The sequence below is a fragment of the Drosophila subpulchrella genome, chromosome 2L, assembly GCF_014743375.2.
Source record: "Drosophila subpulchrella strain 33 F10 #4 breed RU33 chromosome 2L, RU_Dsub_v1.1 Primary Assembly, whole genome shotgun sequence".
Classification (NCBI taxonomy): Eukaryota; Metazoa; Arthropoda; class Insecta; order Diptera; family Drosophilidae; genus Drosophila; species Drosophila subpulchrella.
The window spans coordinates 4,779,832-4,797,000 of record NC_050610.1 but is presented as its reverse complement, the minus strand read 5'-3'; the positions used below and the strand labels follow the sequence as shown (position 1 = coordinate 4,797,000).

The window sequence follows — 17,169 nt, the reverse complement described above, 5'->3', positions numbered from 1 at the left end:
GATAAGAATTGTGATGTGTGTGCTAAGTTGGTTTCTTTCTACAGCCAAATATCATAAAGACGCTCTGCAGTTCTTGTTGCGCAACGGAAATTTCGACTTGAATCCACTTAACTGTCACATTTTATTGTGGGAAACGTGCCCCAAGCGATATATTAACTACCAGTTGTTTACAAGGTAGGTAGAGAGAAAAAAAGTGTAAGTGTAAAAGTGCGAACAATATAAACTTTCAGTTGTCAAATTAGGAATATTAAAGTTACTTAACTCTGTTTAAAACTAGTGCCCCTGTGATTAAACCACCTTGACTACTCAGTAGAAGGGTTACTATAAAATAAGTACTTTTATATAAAAGGGTAGTTACATTTTTTAAGACAACGGTAGACCTTTAAATACCTGCTTGGTTGATAGAGTAAGTGAAATATATTAAATACTTATAAAAATAACTATATGTATTAAAACATGTTTACCATCTGAGTTTCGGATATAAGCACAACACAGAAATAAGACAAACTTTTGAAGTGAAGCGATTTGAAATGGATTTTATTTTAAATTATTAGCAAGCTCACCACGCAAGCGTAGACAAACATTCCAATCTTTCACTTTTCTGCGATCAGATTGGCCTGATAAATGGTCGCAGTATATTCCTGATTTGGGACCTTTCCTTTTTTTCTGGCCTTGAACCATCTAACCAGGGCAATATGAAAGGCTAGCCAGTCACCAAAAAGATGCATATCTGATAATATTTCACTATAGCTTGGCAAAAACGAATGACTTAGGCAACAAACTGGGCAATTGTCGTCGGAGGAAATTATAAGAATTTGCATTCAATGCGAATGTTATGTAAATAATAAAGATATGAATTACAAACCGCAGACACCATGAAGAAGGCAACGGCATTGAGTTGGAAAACGAAACCGAAAGCACCCATTTTCGACTGAAAACTCATAATCAAAATCAGTGCAGCGTTGCGTGTGCCGTGAATTTTCATTTCATAGTCGTCGCCAGGCAGACACAACAGCAACAACGGCAGCAGTTGCAGCAACAATGAAGGCAACACAGCAGCAACATCAGTAACAACAGCAACATTATTCATTTATTAGCCAAAGTCGTTCGCGTTTCAAGACGGAGCTAAGCAAAGTCAAGGCAACAGGCGGTGGGCTGAGCAATTCTATGGCCAGTTTTTGCTGTTGCTGCTGCGGCTGCTAATGTTGCTGCTTTTGGTGTTGCTGCTACCGTTGCAATTGCTGTTGCCTCTGCAGGCGACGACTGCATTTTCCTTGGTCGCGCCTTTCGCGCTTTGGCGGCGCATTTGCAGCGCACAGCGCGAATCTGCAAGACGTGGCGCGGATTGCTCGTGTAAAAATCAAAATTGCTGATTTCCATGCAAAGGATTACGATGAAATCGCTTGGCAAAACCAAATGGATATCAATTAAAAAAACATGGGATCGCAGTGCAAGTTGTCAATCGGAACGGAAAAGCGGAGTGGAATCTGGTTTAAATATACGAAATATGTGAAAGGCAATTAAAATCAGAAAGAGGAAAATAACTCAATAATGAAAAACTTATGCGTCGAAATATAAATTCCACAACTGTATAATTATTTCGGTGTCAAGTAACTAAAAAATATACTCATTTGGCAAAAATATATCGCAACGGAAATTGAAAGAAAAATAGAAAGCTTAAATTAGACTGATTAAAAATAACAATAGCCAAATGTCAAACACATTTTCAAAAATTGTATAACAAAACAATTATAAAGTAAGCCTTTCTTCAATTGTGAAATTATTCGCGTATCAAATGATATTTACCGAAACTTAACCATTGGAAAATCGTCATTGCTTTTGACTTAAATCTATGTGCACTAAATTGAGCCATTAGGAAACTTATTTATTTTTCTACGTAAACAATAATAAAAGCTAAAAACTGTGAAATTCAAACAAAAATGAAACATCTCGTCGTGCTTTGCATATTTTCACTCTTTGCCAAAGGTATATACAAAAGTATTTTGTGATTACTCTAAAAAAAATGTGTTAATCAAGTTTAAAAATTATTCAAAGAATATTAAATTTCCACAGTTCCTGTATAAAACTCTTGAAAAACATACATGTTTTTAATATTGATTAATCATATGTCGGGATAAGGTCAAAGAACTAAAGACCCCACCAAATACAATTGCAGATGCACAAACGTTGCTGTTAAGCAAAACGGATTGGAAGAATCTGCGCAACAGTGGGGCCTTGGACCTAAATGTGTTGCGTTGCTTCTTGCGCGACAAAAACTTCTGCCCCAGTCCACATATCGATCACCGACTGTACGCTCCGTAAGTTTAATCGGATTCTGCAAGTTTCTCTTTGTAGAACTTGAATTCAAAACCCACAAATTACCAAAGTAAATGTCATTCTGAAGTAAAATCCTGTTTTAGAGGTGAATCATTAAATAAATACCTAATAATTAAAAAATAGGCAAAGTTTGTTGATGGCTAAAGTTGAAAAAGAATTTAATTGCATTTTAGATATGCCCTATTAAAATGATCCCAGAATGATCACAGATTTATTTATCTTAGCTTTAGAATATCGCAGAGTTTTATAAGGTGTGCAATGAAAACTGTGCATCACTCTGTTATCGTCCCAATTAAAGATAGATTTTTATTCTCTGTGCAATAAGTTTGCCAGCTTATGATGATGTTTTGAACTAGCCGCTGGGCGGGGGAGAAAGTTCCTCAGGTGTTAGGCAACTGGAATTGCTTACTCGGTTAGTGTGTCAACCGCCGAAACACTTGTCGCACTGGACTTGTGCAACCACAAGGATATTGGCTGGCAGAGACCGAAAAATAAGAGTGCAATTAATGGGCGGCAACCCGTTTCTCGTAGCCAACCACTGACCCACTAAGGATGAGATACTTTTGCCGAAGAAGGCCTGCTTTTGCCACACTGACCGCCAGTCTTGGCCAGCGATGACATCAATTTCAATGGCCAATTGGCCAATAAAGTGCTTTACAAACGACTCCTTGGTAGTTGCCCAACTTGTCTGGGCAAGATCACCCCCATCTCCGAAGATGAGACAAAGTCACAACTGAAGAGGTCCATTTTGGGAAAGCAGTCAGGTAGTTGCTATGGTAACATTGAACTCGGAGGGGATTACATGATGGCCAGCGTTTAAGAGACTGCTGATTGATGGTTGTATAACAGCAAAAAATTATTAAACTGACACCTCCGTTCTTGGAAATCAAAAGAGAGGCCCACAAATATTTATCTTGTTAAAGACTGTTGGGAAGAATTCTGAGAGCAATTGCCGATAACTGTTTGGATTTTCTATGGCTCAAGAAGGCAACATTTCCTGTTCTTGACATATTCGTTCGACTTGTCATTAAGTATTTATTATTCGTTTTAATGTTTGGTTATTTTTTCTCCTAACTTAAACTAACTTCTAATTGTATGGCCTAAAAATGTTGGACAAATGAGCTTGTAATGACAAAAAAGTATTTCTTAGCTAGGTAACATTTTAGATGAAATTCCTTAAAACTTTTTGAGGAATCGAAATGGATGTGGAGTGGGGCTGTGAGAACTGCGTCCTGTTCGTTGTTGAAGACAATAGAGTCAGCCCTAATTAAGCCAATTAACTGAAAGATTAATGTTATATTTGAAATTATTTGTTCCTGAAAAAACCCCTGCCTTATTTACGAACCCATTGAGGCACTTGTTGTGACCAACAATTGACAGCGTTTAGACCCAAAACCAAAGTTAAGAAAACACATATGAAGAGCACTTGCTTGGCCACGTTCTGATCGCTTGCCGCACGAGAGGTTTCTCCGGTTTTATACACACAAGGAATGAAGCTTGTTCCGTTTAAACAGAAAGCATTCGCCAACAAAACTGAGATAACTGCAAGCCATTATCGTCTTTTAATACGGGTCATATCAGCAGTGAGATATTTAAAGACAATAGCAACACTGTGTAACACCCAAAAATAAACTTTTTTACAGACTTATTAAATGAAAAGTGGGATTGCCAATAATTCCAAAAGAAATTGCTCAAAAACATGGTTAATACATTTTTTAAACAACAGGAAGGAATATCCAGTATTAAATAATTGCGCATGGCCTTGATTTTAAAGAAGTTTGATGTTAAAAGTTTTGTTTGCATATTTCAGGGGCTTAAAACAGCAGGTTTTTATCCATTTGGCTCAGTTTAAAAAAAAAACAAGGAAGAACGCTGTAGTCGAGTACCTCGACTATCGGATACCCGTTACTCAGCTAAAGTTACTCAATAGCTATCGATTGATACAAAAAAAATTTGCACGCCCGCTCTAACGCCCATAACGCTTAAATCTGTCAACCGCCGGTAGGTGTGCGCATTTCAATCTGACTTTGCTGCTTGCATATCTCCATTTCCCTTTGGTCCCTTATGCGTTTTCTTAAAATACTGAATCCTATATTATTTATAGGATTATAATTAATATTTAATAATAATAATAATAATAATAATAATAATAATAATAGTAATAATAATAATAATAATAATAATAATAATAATAATAATAATAATAATAATAATAATAATAATAATAATAATAATAATAATAATAATAATAATAATAATAATAATAATAATAATAATAATAATAATATTAATTACAACAATTAAATTTTTATATTATTATGAACTACTTGATTGTAAGATTATACTCAAGTCTGATTACATTTTTCCAGCAATGGGCCGCGAAGAGGAACTCCGTTAAATGTCAAGAACCCGTTGAGTTTATATAAGGGCGGTTTCAGTAAGAGCCGCGAAACAGTTTTTATTATTCACGGTTTTAATGGGACCGCCATCGACATTCACCTGCAATTTCTCAGGGATGGTGAGTTGAGTGATGATTGCTTTAGTTTCAGAATACCTAATACTGTATCTATGTGACCCTATCTCAGCATACCTATCCCGCGACTTTAATGTCATCACCGTGGACTGGCGACCCTTGACCCGATATCCGTGCTACCTCCACTCGCTTATCAACACCAGGCTTACGGCGCAGTGCACCGCCCAGATCTACGCCTTCCTGACCCACTACGGAGCTGTTCGGGAGCGGATCACGTGCGTGGGTCACTCCTTGGGCGCCCACATCTGCGGCATGATCAGCAACCACCTGACGCGAAAGCAGTACCGCATCATCGGGCTAGATCCCGCCCGGCCGCTGATAGAGCGCAACAAGAGCAACACCTTCCGGCTGACGATCGACGACGCAAGTGTCATCCAGGTGATCCACACCAATGCAGGATTCCTGGGGCAGGAGGACAACACCGGGCACCTCAACTACTGCGTCAACGGAGGACGCATCCAGCCCTTCTGCAAGGGGAATCCCATCAGTAAGAGCTAATAGTAATATTACTTGATATTATAAAGTAAAATAATATAGAGTATAGTAATATTGTTACCATAAAAGATAAGTGATTTAAACGAATTGCCATAATTTTCCGATACGGTTGATGTTATAATCAATGCGAATTCAAGGGCCATATTCATAAGTATTGAATTTTGTTCCTTGGAACTAATTACGTAATAATCATGATCTTTATTCCACAGGAAGGTCCCGCTGCTCTCATTTCCTGAGCATCTGCTATTTGGCCACGGCCACTTTCAAGCACAAAAAGTTCATGGGGGTTCCTTGTCCCAACGGCTGCCTGAATCTCAGTGGATCAAAGAGACTGCCCGTTAGCGGAAAAGTTAATCCCTTCGAGTTCGCCTCGCTGTTGAGGGAGTACCACATGGGTAACGACGCCCCCGATGAGTAAGTTCTCCCAAAAACTCCTAGTCAAATATTTCTGACCTGAAACCCTGCATTTTCAGAGCCCGAGGCTGCATTTGCATAGATGTGCCGTATGCCAAGCACTGCCCCTTCACGGACGCGTAGCAGCTGGTCCTCAGTAGGTCGTAATTCTCTAATAGAACTGTTGATAATAAATTTTAAAGAAATTATCTCTTGTATCTCTCGCCTTACTTTTAACTTTGTGCGGGGTACCCATAGACCTCTTCTTTATAGAATTTGGGTTGGTTGGGCTGGTTGGCCAGTCCGCGAAGGTCATATTGTTTAAAACGGTTCATATCAGCAGTACGATAAAAATATTTAAGTTTGTTTCAGCAGGGTGCCACGTCCAATCTAACGCTCACAAACGTCCAAAACGCTAAACCCGTCTACCACCCACATTTTAGAATATTTTTGAAAAATGTAAATGAGCAAATGAAGTGTTCAATCTTGGAAACAGACGCTTTGCACTCCCTGAGTGCTCCCAGTAGACTTAGCTGAGTAACGGGTATCTGAAGTCGATGGCATCGACTATAGCGTTCTCTCTTGTTTAATCTTTGAAAATGTAAGTGCCACAGTTTTGAACTGCTTGCGGGCTTTAGAGTGGGCGTGGCACCATGCTACTCTTGCGTTGCGCAAGGGTCTCTACAACCTACATACTTAATCCCAAATTTCAAGCGTTTCCGAGATAATACCATTTATACGGACTTTTTTGGAAGCTTCCTTAAGCTTGTTACATACTTTTTGACGAATCAAATAAACGAGTAATATACTCTACGAGTTACGGGTAATATATTTGGCTGAGGAGGAAGAGCAGTAAAAGTAAAAAAGGAAACATTCTGCATACTTGAACAAGTACATCCTGTTTAAAGCGTTTAAAGCAAACAATATTTTCAATTTTTTGTCAATTTTTAAAAAAATTATTCACTTTGGAATATTTTTGTATCAATAATTTAATTTAGCATACAGATATCTACTAAATTTTATTCTTTTAAAATATATGTAATCCATTGTATGAATTAAGTATTTTAATTATAGTCTGTTACATGTGCTTCTAAAAACAGTTCCTGCTTCTGGCAAAAATATTTATCTGCCAAATCCTTCTGACATACCACTGGAAACTCGATTTTGCACTCTATATCGTGGTACCCATAGACCCCATATAGGTGGGCGAAAGCCACACAATCCTCTTCGGGAGAAGCGTCTTGCCAACTTGAGTAAACGGCGGTTGGCAGATCTTTGCACTTATACCCAAGGCGAGTGCTAAGAAAACACAAAGGATGAGTACTTGATTGGAAATGTTCTGACTACAGATAGCTTGCCACACGAGAGGTTTCTCCGGTTTCTCCACAAGCATTTTCAATCGGACCTTTTAAACAAAGAGCATTTACCAATAATACAGAGATAACTGGATTACCCCCATCCAAGCCCCATATCAGCAGTTTGATAAATACATAGGGAAGTGTAGGGTAAGGTGACAAACTCGTAAAATCTAATAATTGTAGTCGATTTCTCCTATCGTGCCAACAATGTATTTACAATAAAATTATTAAGAATTCGCGTAATTTGTCCCTGAGATAATTTTGATTTAAAAGTTGGAGCAGAAATAAAAAACCTATTCAATTTATAAGGGTTTCAACCATGCGTGGATACACGGCTGGGTATATGGGGCATATATCGCGGTAAAGTTATAATCAGAAAGCCCTAAACTGTTGATTTTTTTTAATTTTTTTATTCAATCTTAAAATACAATTAAGAAATTACAGTTAAAAAAAAGTTTTTTAAATTTTTTTTAATTGATACATTTTAAAAAAAAACTTAGGGACAGCCAGGCATACCTACATGCGGGGGTAAGTCACATCTGCTATTTATGTACGAAAGTTACATAATTAATATTCTTCGTCGAAAAATGGAGTTAACAAAGAAACTTTCTTCTACAAATTAATTTGTGTAACAGTTAGTTCTTATTGCTAAATTTCAACCGCGAAATCCACCGCCACTTGCCGACGCAGAAGCTGAGGCAGAAGACGTGGTGCCGCCTGGAGGACCTCCGAAGGCGCCACCACCTCCTGGGCCACGTGGAAAGCCGCCACCACCAAATATTGGTTGGCCAACTCCAAGTCCATGCCCGCCACCGAATCCTGGTACGCTTCCAAGTCCTGGATGGCCTTCGCCCCCAAAGCCACCGTCTTGGTTTACGGTGCCACGACCAAATTGAGGCAAGGCAGATGACACAGCCACCAGAACGGAAAGAGCCATGATTAGTTTCATGTTGAGTTGTAGCCTCCTCGAGAGTGGTCCAGACACTTGGACATCGCACTACCGGGCCAGGCTTATATTCAGATCCGCGTCGGGAGAAAGATTAGGTAAACTCCCGGTGATTGACCCGATGAGTGCTTTCCAAAGCGGCAAGAAAAAACAACGAATTATCAATATTTACCACATAGCTCTGCTTATTAGCAGGTTCGGAACGGTCGTAGACCCTACGCTCAATAGACTTGGGCTTTTGACCCCCCTCTGCACAAGCTGGAAAATCAATTGTTTCCAGGAATCTAAAAATGGAAAACTATAATCCAACATTGGCCACCGATAAATAACGTTTAAGAATATATAATTATATCTAACTGCTATTTTTTCGCTCATAGTAATAGTAATAATGGTCTGAGTATTTTTTATAAAGATACATTTCAAATATTAAAATTTTAATTATTATTTACAGTTCCTGTTTAGGAGGAACCAGGTTAAATTCTTAAAAAACAATGTTTTTTATAAATATAAAAGCCGGCTGGTTTTCCTCATATAATATTTTGAAATCAATAAAAAATTAATATTTGGATCCAGCTTTGAATTATGAAGTTATGAATTATTAATTAATTTTATTAATATGACTTTTAATTCTTTAAAAAGAAACGCACTATATAGCACACACTTAAAGCCATTGCAAGTCTGTAAAATTGTAGCACGCCCAGCACTCATTTTTTTTTACTTTGAAATCATACTAGAAGGTATATATTTTTAGTTCTTTTTACCTGGTTATTAATTTAAAGAATTAACTTAAATGAAAAATAAAATATTACACGTACTTACTTTCAAAATTTAACTGTTTGTTGTTTTAAAATTCAACCATTTACGACGTTCCCCCAATTGGTGAAATTTGTTTGTAAATTTTCAACCAATTAAGAGTTAAGGGAATACTCAAAATGTCATAAACTTCGAAAAAAAATTAAATATTAAATATATTATTATATATATTATTAAATATTTCTACTTTGCAGATTTAAATTATAGCGTCAATAATTCTCGCTTTTGAATTTTGAAATGATTTGTATATAACCATCGATGACAAGGTATTCGATATTCAAAAATATCACTGCTATCGATACACCTGAGTAGTTCCATCTCTATGATCAAAATATAAATAAAGAATTGTGAATAAAGCGTCATTTACACCCAATTTAAACGTAATTAACGCCAGAAAAAATTATATATTACAGACATACTGTTTATTTTGAGTGAGTAGCGTGCGACTGGCTTTAAGCCACTGGTTACTTTCAATTTTGGATTGCCAATTTAAGGTAGCAGCTGCCTAACAAAATACTCTTAAACAAAAGTTTGCCCGTTCATAAAAAAACCAACGTATAATAATGGGTTGCGATGGTGGAACAATTCCCAGGCGTGATGAGTTGGTGCGCGTCAAGCAAAAGCCGGAACAGGTAAGGGAATCGCATTGGAGCTCCTCCTGGCCAGACTTACTCCTGCTTTTGAACCTTCCAGAAAGACAAGGATGCGGAGAGGGAGTTTCGCTGGCGCCACTGCACCTTGACCCAGCAGAGCCTCCAGGAGCCGATCGCCATGTGCGGCATGGGCAGGCTCTACTCCAAGCAGAGCGTCATTGAGCGCCTTCTGGAGAAGGAACCTATGCCGGAGACGGCGGCGCACGTAAAGAGCATGAAGGACATCCGCCAACTCAATCCCACTCCCAATCCCGCCTTCACTGAGGAGGACAAATCAGATGGCCTGCTGGACACACGACATGCTCCATACATCTGCAAGCTGATTGGCCTGGAGATGTCCGGCAAATTCCGGTTCGTGGCTCTTTGGAGCTGCGGATGCGTGGTGTCCGAGCGGGCCTTGAAGCAGATCAAAGGCAGCGCGGCCAGCACTTGTCCGCTGTGCCAGGCTCCCTACAGCGTCGAGGATGTGGTGGTGCTCAATGGAAACGACGAGGACTTGGAGCTGATGCGTGTCAAGATGGAAATGCGGGCAGCCAAGCGCAAGTCCTCCAAGAAGGAGAAGAAGGTAACCAAGAAGGTGGAGGTTAAAGCTGAGCCCGAAGAGTCCCAGGAACCAGTCGCCTCCACTTCCAAGTCTGCGACTGTGGAGAAGCCCACAACCAGTTCAAAAGTAAAGGCCGTGGGCCAAGTCAAACGACTAGGGGCCGTGAATGCCATGCAGGATCCTGAAATGAAACGCCTTAAGAGTGACTTTAGCGTGGCCAAGGATCCCAAGGCCAGCGATGTCTACAAGTCGCTTTTCACCTCCCACAAGACCGAGAAGGACCAGGAGCGCGCCCACTGGGTCACCTACAACCCCTTCTACAATTAGTCTAGATATAGTTTAAGTTTGCTGTTTCACATCAGTCACTTGGGGACTGACCGTAGCTTGATCTTATAAACCAGACACACAGTTCAAAAAATACAATCGACAATGTATCGTTCAGCCTACCAGAAAGGTTTCCTCACCGTGTTCTACAGCGTGGGAAGCTCGCCCCTGAACAACTGGTCGTCCTATGTGAGTATCAGAAGTATTCTTACCTCTGGACCTGTAGAATAATTCCTTGGACAGACAAAGAATGGGTACATCAAGCGCATATACGATGAGGACATCAAGTCCCTGGTGCTCGAGATTATGGGCTCCAATGTGTCCACCACTTTCATACACTGTCCCAGCGAGTGCAAGGAGCAGCTGGGCATCAAGCTGCCCTTCCTGGTGCTCCTGATAAAGAACATGCACAAGTACTTTTGCTTTGAAGTTAAGGTTAGTTGAGGGGTTTTCAAACCGGAGAGATCATTATGTTGAGCTAAATACTGTAAACACTCCTAAGATTCAAGACGATCAGCGCTTCATGCGCCGCTTCCGGGTGTCCAATTTCCAGAGCAAGACCTCCGTGAAGCCCTTCTGTACGGCCATGCCGATGGGCATGTCGCCTGGCTGGAATCAGATCCAGTTCAACCTAGCCGACTTCACACGCCGTGCCTACGGTTCCAACTATCTGGAGACGGTGTCCCTGCAGCTACATGCCAACATCCGCATCCGGCGCATCTACTTTGCCGACAAGCTCTACACGGAGGCGGAGTTGCCCAACGATTATCGTCTGATGGGCAAGCCCAAGGACCTCAAGAAGCCGGAGAAACAGTTCAAGGTGCAGGCCTCAGCCCGACCTCCGTCTCCATTGAACACGGGTCGCGGGGAGAAGGGTGCTGCGAAGGCCACTGAACAGGAAGGTCCCCCCACAGATGCTCCCAGTGAGCCGGAACCTGTGCTGCAGAAGTCTCCCTCGCCACCTGTTCTTCAGAAGGCTCCCTCGCCACCAGTTTCCGCTCCTCCAGAGCCAGCCGCCGCTCCGGAGGAGCCAGCTCCTCAAACAGAGGCCACCGAAGAGGCCTACTACTAAGTTATTTTTCCTATTCATTGTTACTTTTCATTCAGTTGACACGCGACTGGGAGTGGGATTACATCATTTAAATTGCCAGTCATAGACCAGTTTTGGTGCATCCTTATCGAAATTGTTCTTTTTTTTCCGACTCGGATCTGGGGGTGTACTTAACTTTTAAAGAAAGCGTTAAAGGTTGGTTAAATTCCTTAAGCTATCTTGTTTTTCTTTGGCTCTCATCAATCTGAACAATTTGCCATAATAGACACACAACTGCTTTATTTTAACCCTGGACTCTAAACAAAATCGGCTTTGTTACATTGTGAATTTGCTAAAATATCTTAATTAGGATGAGCCCGAAGGCCTCGTCACTCAGGGAGTCTTGTCCGCGGCAGCGCTGACGATGGTCAGCATGTCGGCGTCGATGTTCTTGAGGGCGTTGTGGTACTCGGTGATCTCCAGTGCCTCCCACTCGGCCTTGAAGGCCGCCTTTGGATCCTGGGGCATGGTCATGGCGGCGCCCGTCATGGCATCCGCCTGCGCTTGCGTCTGGTCGGCATGGTTGTTCTCGCCGAGGACCAGAGTGTAAATGGAGCGCAGGCCGAACACGTTGAGGAAGTACCAGGAGGCCGAGGAGACCCAGGCGGCGTCCAGGGAGGCTAGCTCCACGCCCCGCTGCAGCATGGGCTTGAAGCGCAGGGTCAGAGGGAAGGGCACCTTGGTGGTCACGAAGCCCGAGAACATCCAGTTGATCCAGCCGCCGATCACCACCATGGGCAGGACATTGATGAAGTTGCCCTTGACCATGTCGGTGAGCATGGCGGATGAGTTCTGGGCCACGGGCGGTCGCTTCTGGGTCTTGAAGTAGCCGGTCTCCTCGTTGTTGAAGAAGTTCTTCCGCATGGAGAAGCTCTGGGCGCTCAGATATTTCCCGTTCTCACGCAGCAGACGTGCCCGGATCATCGCCTGGCTGTGGATGGGATGGTATTGTTATTTGCTGCCAAGGGAAGCTCCTCCAGGCCCTTTGCCCCCTCACCTGTCCTGGATCTGGGTGATCTCGGCCTTCTTCTGCGTGGAAATCAGTATGGAGACGTAGTGGCGCACAATGCCCACCAGGAAGGTGATCAGCACGATGGGCAGGAACACCCACACACGGATGTCCGGATCAATCAGCAGCTCCGTCATGTTTTAATTGATCTGTGAGATTTTCCTATTTTTTCCGAATTTTCACCCAATTGGATCAATTGGGGATGACAATCGATAATTTTCTCGATAGCGGTGGCCGGTTTTCCTATCGATTCGCAGTCGTGACACAAATCACGGTAGTCCGATACATCGGGGTATATCGATTTCCGTGGTGCACTTGGCAACCCTGCAAGCCCAAGGTACAATTTTGATCGAATCGAATTGGTTTGGACCGCTCCAAAGACGCTAACTGAAAACCAGAGATTTGCTAAACACCGAATAGACCTTGACATGGAGGCCAAGACCGACGCTCCCATCTCCCCGGCGCCCACACCGAATCCGCCGGCAGATTCAGCCAAGGAGCAGAATTGCACCAACAGCGCACAGAACAACTCGACCGTCGCACCGGGAGCAGCTGCGTCCGGAGCCACCACCGTTGGCCAGTCCACGAATCCAGTGGCCCAGCAGCAGACGGCGTCCAAGAAGCCGAGTGGCGAGACCAGCTCCATGCCCACGCGTCAGTACCTCGACCAGACGGTGGCGCCGGTTCTGCTCCATGGACTGCAGGCCCTTGCCCGCGAACGGCCCACGGACCCCATCCAGTTCCTGGCCTCGTACCTGCTGAAGCACAGCAACGGGTGCGACGAGAACAACGTCGCTGCGGTGGACAACAACTCTTAAGCCCCTTAAGTCCAAACTCCCCCCTTTTTCCGCTCGTTAGTTGTGTAAGTAAACAGTGCATAAATAATAAACGTTTAAAGTTAGAATGTAATCGCAAAAACACACATTGTACTGCTAGACTGTTATGGGGTAGCCCCAGGGATCCAGTTTCGAGTTGAGCAGCTCCAGCGAGGCGTCCGCGATCTTGGCCAGCAGCTCGGCCAGCTTGTGCTTCGTGTAGACCTTGTACAGCTGTCGGCCCTCGCCGGAGATCTCATCCGCCAGTCGCACGCAGCCGGCAAAGTCGCCCGATTTGAACATGACTTCATTCAGAAGCAGGGCGATTTCGGGAATGCAGATGGAGCGCAACTTCTCCATCTGCAGCAGGCGATGCTCCCAGTTCAGCTGCACGGCGTTCTCGGGCTGCTTGGCGATGAACGGATCCACCAGCCATCCCTTGTCCGGGAACATCAGCACGTTGTACAGGGTTTCGATGGTTTCTTCAAGAAAAATATTGTTTAGGGATCAAAATGCCTGTATCTAAAGGTTTATTCTTACGTTTGGCCTGCTCCTTGACCTTGTGCTCCCAGCGCAGGACTTCCGATCGGTGGGCCTGCTCCTTACGCTCACTTGCCATGCGCTCCGTGAAGTTGTCCTGAGCGGAGGCAGAAATGCCAGCCTGCGGCTTCTTTGGCTTGTTCTGCTGCAGGCGGTTCCACTCCACGAAGCTGTCCACGCCTGAGAGATACACCTTATAGCAGAGGTACTCCTTCACGCAGCACTCCTCGCGCGGCGGAATGTTGTCCACCGAGCTGTACAAGTTCACGATCTGCTGCACTATGTCGCCGGGCACCATACGGAAGGTTTGGCGCACGCACTCCATCTTACTGCAGGCCAGGTAAGTGCGCATCATGGCGTTGGCCTGCCACAGCAGCTCACCGCGCTGCTCCGGCAGATGGAGGAGCCATTCCAGGGCTGAGATCTTGCGCTGATCCGGCACGGAGATCTCGCCCGAGTGCGGCTCACCGAATTCTCCAGGAGCGTGGTGGACGAGTCGAATGTTCTCCACGGTGATCCGTGTGATCTGCTCCACATCCAAGCCTGCTTCCAAGGCGGCATCCAGAGCCAATTCCCGCTGGCGCTTCTGCTCCACCTGCTCTAGAAAACGCGAGTACAGCTTAACCTGCAGTGGATTCGAGAGGGCTGCTGCATAGTAGGCTATCAGCTGGGGCTCGCCCCTCGCGATCAAGGCCTCCACATAGGCGGCAATGATCTTCTCCGCCTGCCGCTCCTTCTCTACGCGTCCGATTTGGCGCAGGAAGAGCACAATGTGGGCCGTGAAGCGAAGTTGGTGGGGTGATAGTTGGCCGGCATCTTTCTCCACCCAGCGCGCCATGTGCTGGAGCAGCTCTCCGCAGGTATCCAAGATTAAATGGCGCTGGATAATGCCAAGTTGACCCTGGGCAAAGTCCCGCACAGAGGCATCCTTGGCCACGTTCAGCTCGTCGAAGATCTGCTCCATGGTCATCTTGCCGTTCCAGTAATCGTCGGGCATCGGTTGATAGCGCTTCAAGCAGCAGCCACGAATCTCCGACTCCACACGGATGTCAATCTGGACCTTCAGGTGGGCCCACAGCAAGTCATGCCAGTTGCTGCTTAGGAGGTTCTTCAGCGAGCCCAGGTGGCCTGAGAAGACGCCCGCTGTTGCCCGGCTGTACTCGTCGTAGTTCTTGGAATCGGCAAGCATCCAGGCGCAGCGCTTCCAGATGTCCCTTCTGGGATTGCCCTCGATGGGCAGCTTTTCATGGACCCCAGATACGCTCTGCTCGAAATTAGGATCCTCGTGGAGACGCCAGCCCTCGAGGATGGCCGCCCGCCATGTCTGTCCGTAGTGCTTGCACAGCTTCAGACCCTCGTCGACGCGTCCCGAGCGAATGGCCGCAAAGATGGCGCGGGACAGGCGCAGGTTGTCCTCCTCGTCGAGGGCGTGCAGCGGGCGCTTTTCACGGACGGGGGCATCCGGATCCAGGCGCGTCACGATCTCGTGGCCCTTGCCAAAGGCGGCGCCCTGCAGGTTCTCAAGCTGGAAGAGCGTGTTCTCCCAGGCCATCATGCGGTCGTGGCAGTGCAGCGGGTTCTGCTGCTCTCCCGGATCGTAGCAGGCCTCCAGCCAGTCCACGACCAGCTGGTATTCTCGCAGAGTGGCGTTGATGGTGTACAGCTGCTGGATGACCTCCTTCTCGCTGCCGCCCAGGGTGGGACCGTCATGCATCTCATCATCCGCCTGGGTATCTGCCTGCAGCAGGATGCGGTCGTAGAAGAGGGCGTGCAACAGTCGCCACGTGTAGATCTCCTGGCGCAGCCAAGCGAGAATGGCCTCGCGCTGCCTGGCACCCTGTGCCCCACCCACGCCACGATCGATCTCCAGCTCCAGCTGTTCCACGACTCCGCGACAGACGTGGGTTAGGGCCTGGATCACCTCGAAGGCCTCTGGTCCGCCGCCATGCGCCTGCAGCACGTCGAAGAACTGTGGGAACAGTACGTCCACGCGGCTCTTTCCGCGATCCAGATCGTCGCCGGCGTCCTCGACCAGCGCCCGATCCTCCAGAGCCGCGTTGCTCTGCTCGAGGAGGAGCAGCGAATGGGACAGGTTCTGCGGCCCAAGGGAGCCGTTTAGGGTGGTGCGCAACAGGCCACTGCGGTTGCTCATCGGGAACGGACTGTCGGCCATTCCTGCTGCTGCTGTTGCGGATCCCGGCTATCTGCTACTTGGCATTAATATTAATAAAAACAAAACAGAAATTCACGCGGTATCCGCCAAAAATGCCGGGACTTTAATGTGACCAAGGAATTATCATACAATTATACCATCCGGCTCGAAGAAATATACTTTTTTATTTAAATATACCAATAATACTCCAAACGGTCGAGGTGCAGAAACATCGATGTTTTTCGATGTTACATCGATGTTTGGCTGTTAAAACATCGGAAAAGCAATGTTTTCTGCACCTCTACCAAACGGCCACGCTGTATAAAATGTATGTAGAGCAGAGATGAAGTAGCAAATATGTTTGAATGCACTTTTTTCACACCTGAAAATATATTGAACAAATTTTACATATACCAAAAATGTCAAAATGCTACATTCAGCTCTTGCAAGAATACCACATACGGTATTACTAAATATTGTAACCTCGCACAGAATCCCATTTCTGCTTGCACAAATTCAATCTCCTTGCGGTTTCGACTCGGCTCTTGCATTCTTGCTTAGGTTCTGAAGTGGGCCACATCAGAGAAATACATATTTGTTGGCCCTTTTAAGGAATGGTATAGGCGTATGTTTTTTACTATTTGAGCTTTCTCTCTTAAATAAAACTACCTGTATATTTTTCGCATTACGTGATCCTAATTTAACCAGAGAAATACAGATTTTATCTTATATATTTTACCTTTGGAGACCTTGCTTTTAAATATACCATTAGATATTTAATACTTTCCGCATTATATGATTTTTATTTAACCAGAGAAATACAGATTTTATCTTATATCTCTTACCTTTGGAGACCTTGCTTTTAAATACTCCATTAGACACCTAATATTTGATTATTATATGATTTTTATTAAAACAGAGAAATACAGATTTTATCTTATATCTCTTACCTTTGGAGACCTTGATTTACTCCATTAGATACCTAATATTTGATTATTATATGATTTTTATTTAACCAGAGAAATACAGATTTTACCTTATATCTCTTACCTTTGGAGACCTTGCTTTTAAATACACCATTAGATATTTAATACTTTCCGCATTATATGATTTTTATTTAAACAGAAAAATTTTTTCTGGCCCTAATAATGTTGCCTTCCTTTTTTG

At 44.3% G+C, this 17,169-nt stretch overlaps 7 protein-coding genes across 8 annotated transcripts; 4 read left to right on the top strand and 3 right to left on the bottom strand.

The window, feature by feature from the left end:
- The first annotated feature begins 1,027 nt into the window (after positions 1-1,027).
- On the top strand, positions 1,028-5,936 carry LOC119547416 (phospholipase A1). The gene is made up of 6 exons (XM_037854266.1): positions 1,028-1,986; positions 2,177-2,318; positions 4,707-4,855; positions 4,923-5,357; positions 5,575-5,779; positions 5,839-5,936. The coding sequence occupies exons 1-6, from the start codon at positions 1,941-1,943 to the stop codon at positions 5,900-5,902; spliced, it is 1,041 nt and encodes a 346-aa protein (XP_037710194.1). The 5' UTR covers positions 1,028-1,940; the 3' UTR covers positions 5,903-5,936.
- Positions 5,937-7,771: 1,835 nt separating this feature from the next.
- LOC119546150 (glycine-rich cell wall structural protein 2-like) lies at positions 7,772-8,065 on the bottom strand. Its single transcript, XM_037852259.1, has one exon. It carries the CDS (start codon positions 8,063-8,065, stop codon positions 7,772-7,774), a length of 294 nt encoding a protein of 97 aa, XP_037708187.1.
- Positions 8,066-9,173: 1,108 nt separating this feature from the next.
- On the top strand, positions 9,174-10,513 carry LOC119547981 (replication termination factor 2). Of its 2 annotated transcripts, XM_037855036.1 has the most exons (3): positions 9,174-9,306; positions 9,370-9,507; positions 9,569-10,513. In XM_037855036.1, exons 2-3 carry the CDS (start codon positions 9,439-9,441, stop codon positions 10,397-10,399), a joined length of 900 nt encoding a protein of 299 aa, XP_037710964.1. In that variant the 5' UTR covers positions 9,174-9,306; positions 9,370-9,438; the 3' UTR covers positions 10,400-10,513. The 2 variants fall into 2 exon arrangements, with proteins under 2 accessions (XP_037710964.1, XP_037710965.1); XM_037855037.1 differs by having other exon boundaries at positions 9,213-9,507.
- On the top strand, positions 10,445-11,565 carry LOC119547982 (cilia- and flagella-associated protein 20). The gene is made up of 3 exons (XM_037855038.1): positions 10,445-10,585; positions 10,640-10,831; positions 10,899-11,565. Exons 1-3 carry the CDS (start codon positions 10,502-10,504, stop codon positions 11,466-11,468), a joined length of 846 nt encoding a protein of 281 aa, XP_037710966.1. The 5' UTR covers positions 10,445-10,501; the 3' UTR covers positions 11,469-11,565.
- A 141-nt stretch (positions 11,566-11,706) lies between these two features.
- LOC119547984 (ER membrane protein complex subunit 3) lies at positions 11,707-12,720 on the bottom strand. The gene is made up of 2 exons (XM_037855040.1): positions 12,484-12,720; positions 11,707-12,417 (listed from the first exon to the last, which is right to left on the bottom strand). The coding sequence occupies exons 1-2, from the start codon at positions 12,630-12,632 to the stop codon at positions 11,820-11,822; spliced, it is 747 nt and encodes a 248-aa protein (XP_037710968.1). The 5' UTR covers positions 12,633-12,720; the 3' UTR covers positions 11,707-11,819.
- A 100-nt stretch (positions 12,721-12,820) lies between these two features.
- On the top strand, positions 12,821-13,403 carry LOC119547648 (protein dpy-30 homolog). The gene has a single exon (XM_037854589.1). It carries the CDS (start codon positions 12,924-12,926, stop codon positions 13,311-13,313), a length of 390 nt encoding a protein of 129 aa, XP_037710517.1. The 5' UTR covers positions 12,821-12,923; the 3' UTR covers positions 13,314-13,403.
- LOC119547647 (nuclear pore complex protein Nup107) lies at positions 13,381-16,140 on the bottom strand. Its single transcript, XM_037854588.1, has 2 exons — positions 13,851-16,140; positions 13,381-13,792 (listed from the first exon to the last, which is right to left on the bottom strand). The coding sequence occupies exons 1-2, from the start codon at positions 16,021-16,023 to the stop codon at positions 13,428-13,430; spliced, it is 2,538 nt and encodes an 845-aa protein (XP_037710516.1). The 5' UTR covers positions 16,024-16,140; the 3' UTR covers positions 13,381-13,427.
- Positions 16,141-17,169: the final 1,029 nt, after the last annotated feature.

Excerpts from the sequence above, each read along its gene's own strand:
- LOC119547416 (XM_037854266.1), top strand. The coding sequence starts at position 1,941 with ATGAAACATCTCGTCGTGCTTTGCATATTTTCACTCTTTGCCAAAG. Across the intron at positions 2,319-4,706 it reads GATCACCGACTGTACGCTCC|CAATGGGCCGCGAAGAGGAA; the intron begins GTAAGTTTAATC and ends ACATTTTTCCAG. Across the intron at positions 5,358-5,574 it reads CTGCAAGGGGAATCCCATCA|GAAGGTCCCGCTGCTCTCAT; the intron begins GTAAGAGCTAAT and ends TTTATTCCACAG.
- LOC119546150 (XM_037852259.1), bottom strand. The coding sequence starts at position 8,065 with ATGAAACTAATCATGGCTCTTTCCGTTCTGGTGGCTGTGTCATCTGCC.
- LOC119547981 (XM_037855036.1), top strand. The coding sequence starts at position 9,439 with ATGGGTTGCGATGGTGGAACAATTCCCAGGCGTGATGAGTTGGTGCGC. Across the intron at positions 9,508-9,568 it reads TCAAGCAAAAGCCGGAACAG|AAAGACAAGGATGCGGAGAG; the intron begins GTAAGGGAATCG and ends TGAACCTTCCAG.
- LOC119547982 (XM_037855038.1), top strand. The coding sequence starts at position 10,502 with ATGTATCGTTCAGCCTACCAGAAAGGTTTCCTCACCGTGTTCTACAGC. Across the intron at positions 10,586-10,639 it reads TGAACAACTGGTCGTCCTAT|ACAAAGAATGGGTACATCAA; the intron begins GTGAGTATCAGA and ends TTCCTTGGACAG. Across the intron at positions 10,832-10,898 it reads ACTTTTGCTTTGAAGTTAAG|ATTCAAGACGATCAGCGCTT; the intron begins GTTAGTTGAGGG and ends AACACTCCTAAG.
- LOC119547984 (XM_037855040.1), bottom strand. The coding sequence starts at position 12,632 with ATGACGGAGCTGCTGATTGATCCGGACATCCGTGTGTGGGTGTTCCTG. Across the intron at positions 12,418-12,483 it reads ATCACCCAGATCCAGGACAG|CCAGGCGATGATCCGGGCAC; the intron begins GTGAGGGGGCAA and ends TCCCATCCACAG.
- LOC119547648 (XM_037854589.1), top strand. The coding sequence starts at position 12,924 with ATGGAGGCCAAGACCGACGCTCCCATCTCCCCGGCGCCCACACCGAAT.
- LOC119547647 (XM_037854588.1), bottom strand. The coding sequence starts at position 16,023 with ATGGCCGACAGTCCGTTCCCGATGAGCAACCGCAGTGGCCTGTTGCGC. Across the intron at positions 13,793-13,850 it reads GGTCAAGGAGCAGGCCAAAC|AAACCATCGAAACCCTGTAC; the intron begins GTAAGAATAAAC and ends TTTTTCTTGAAG.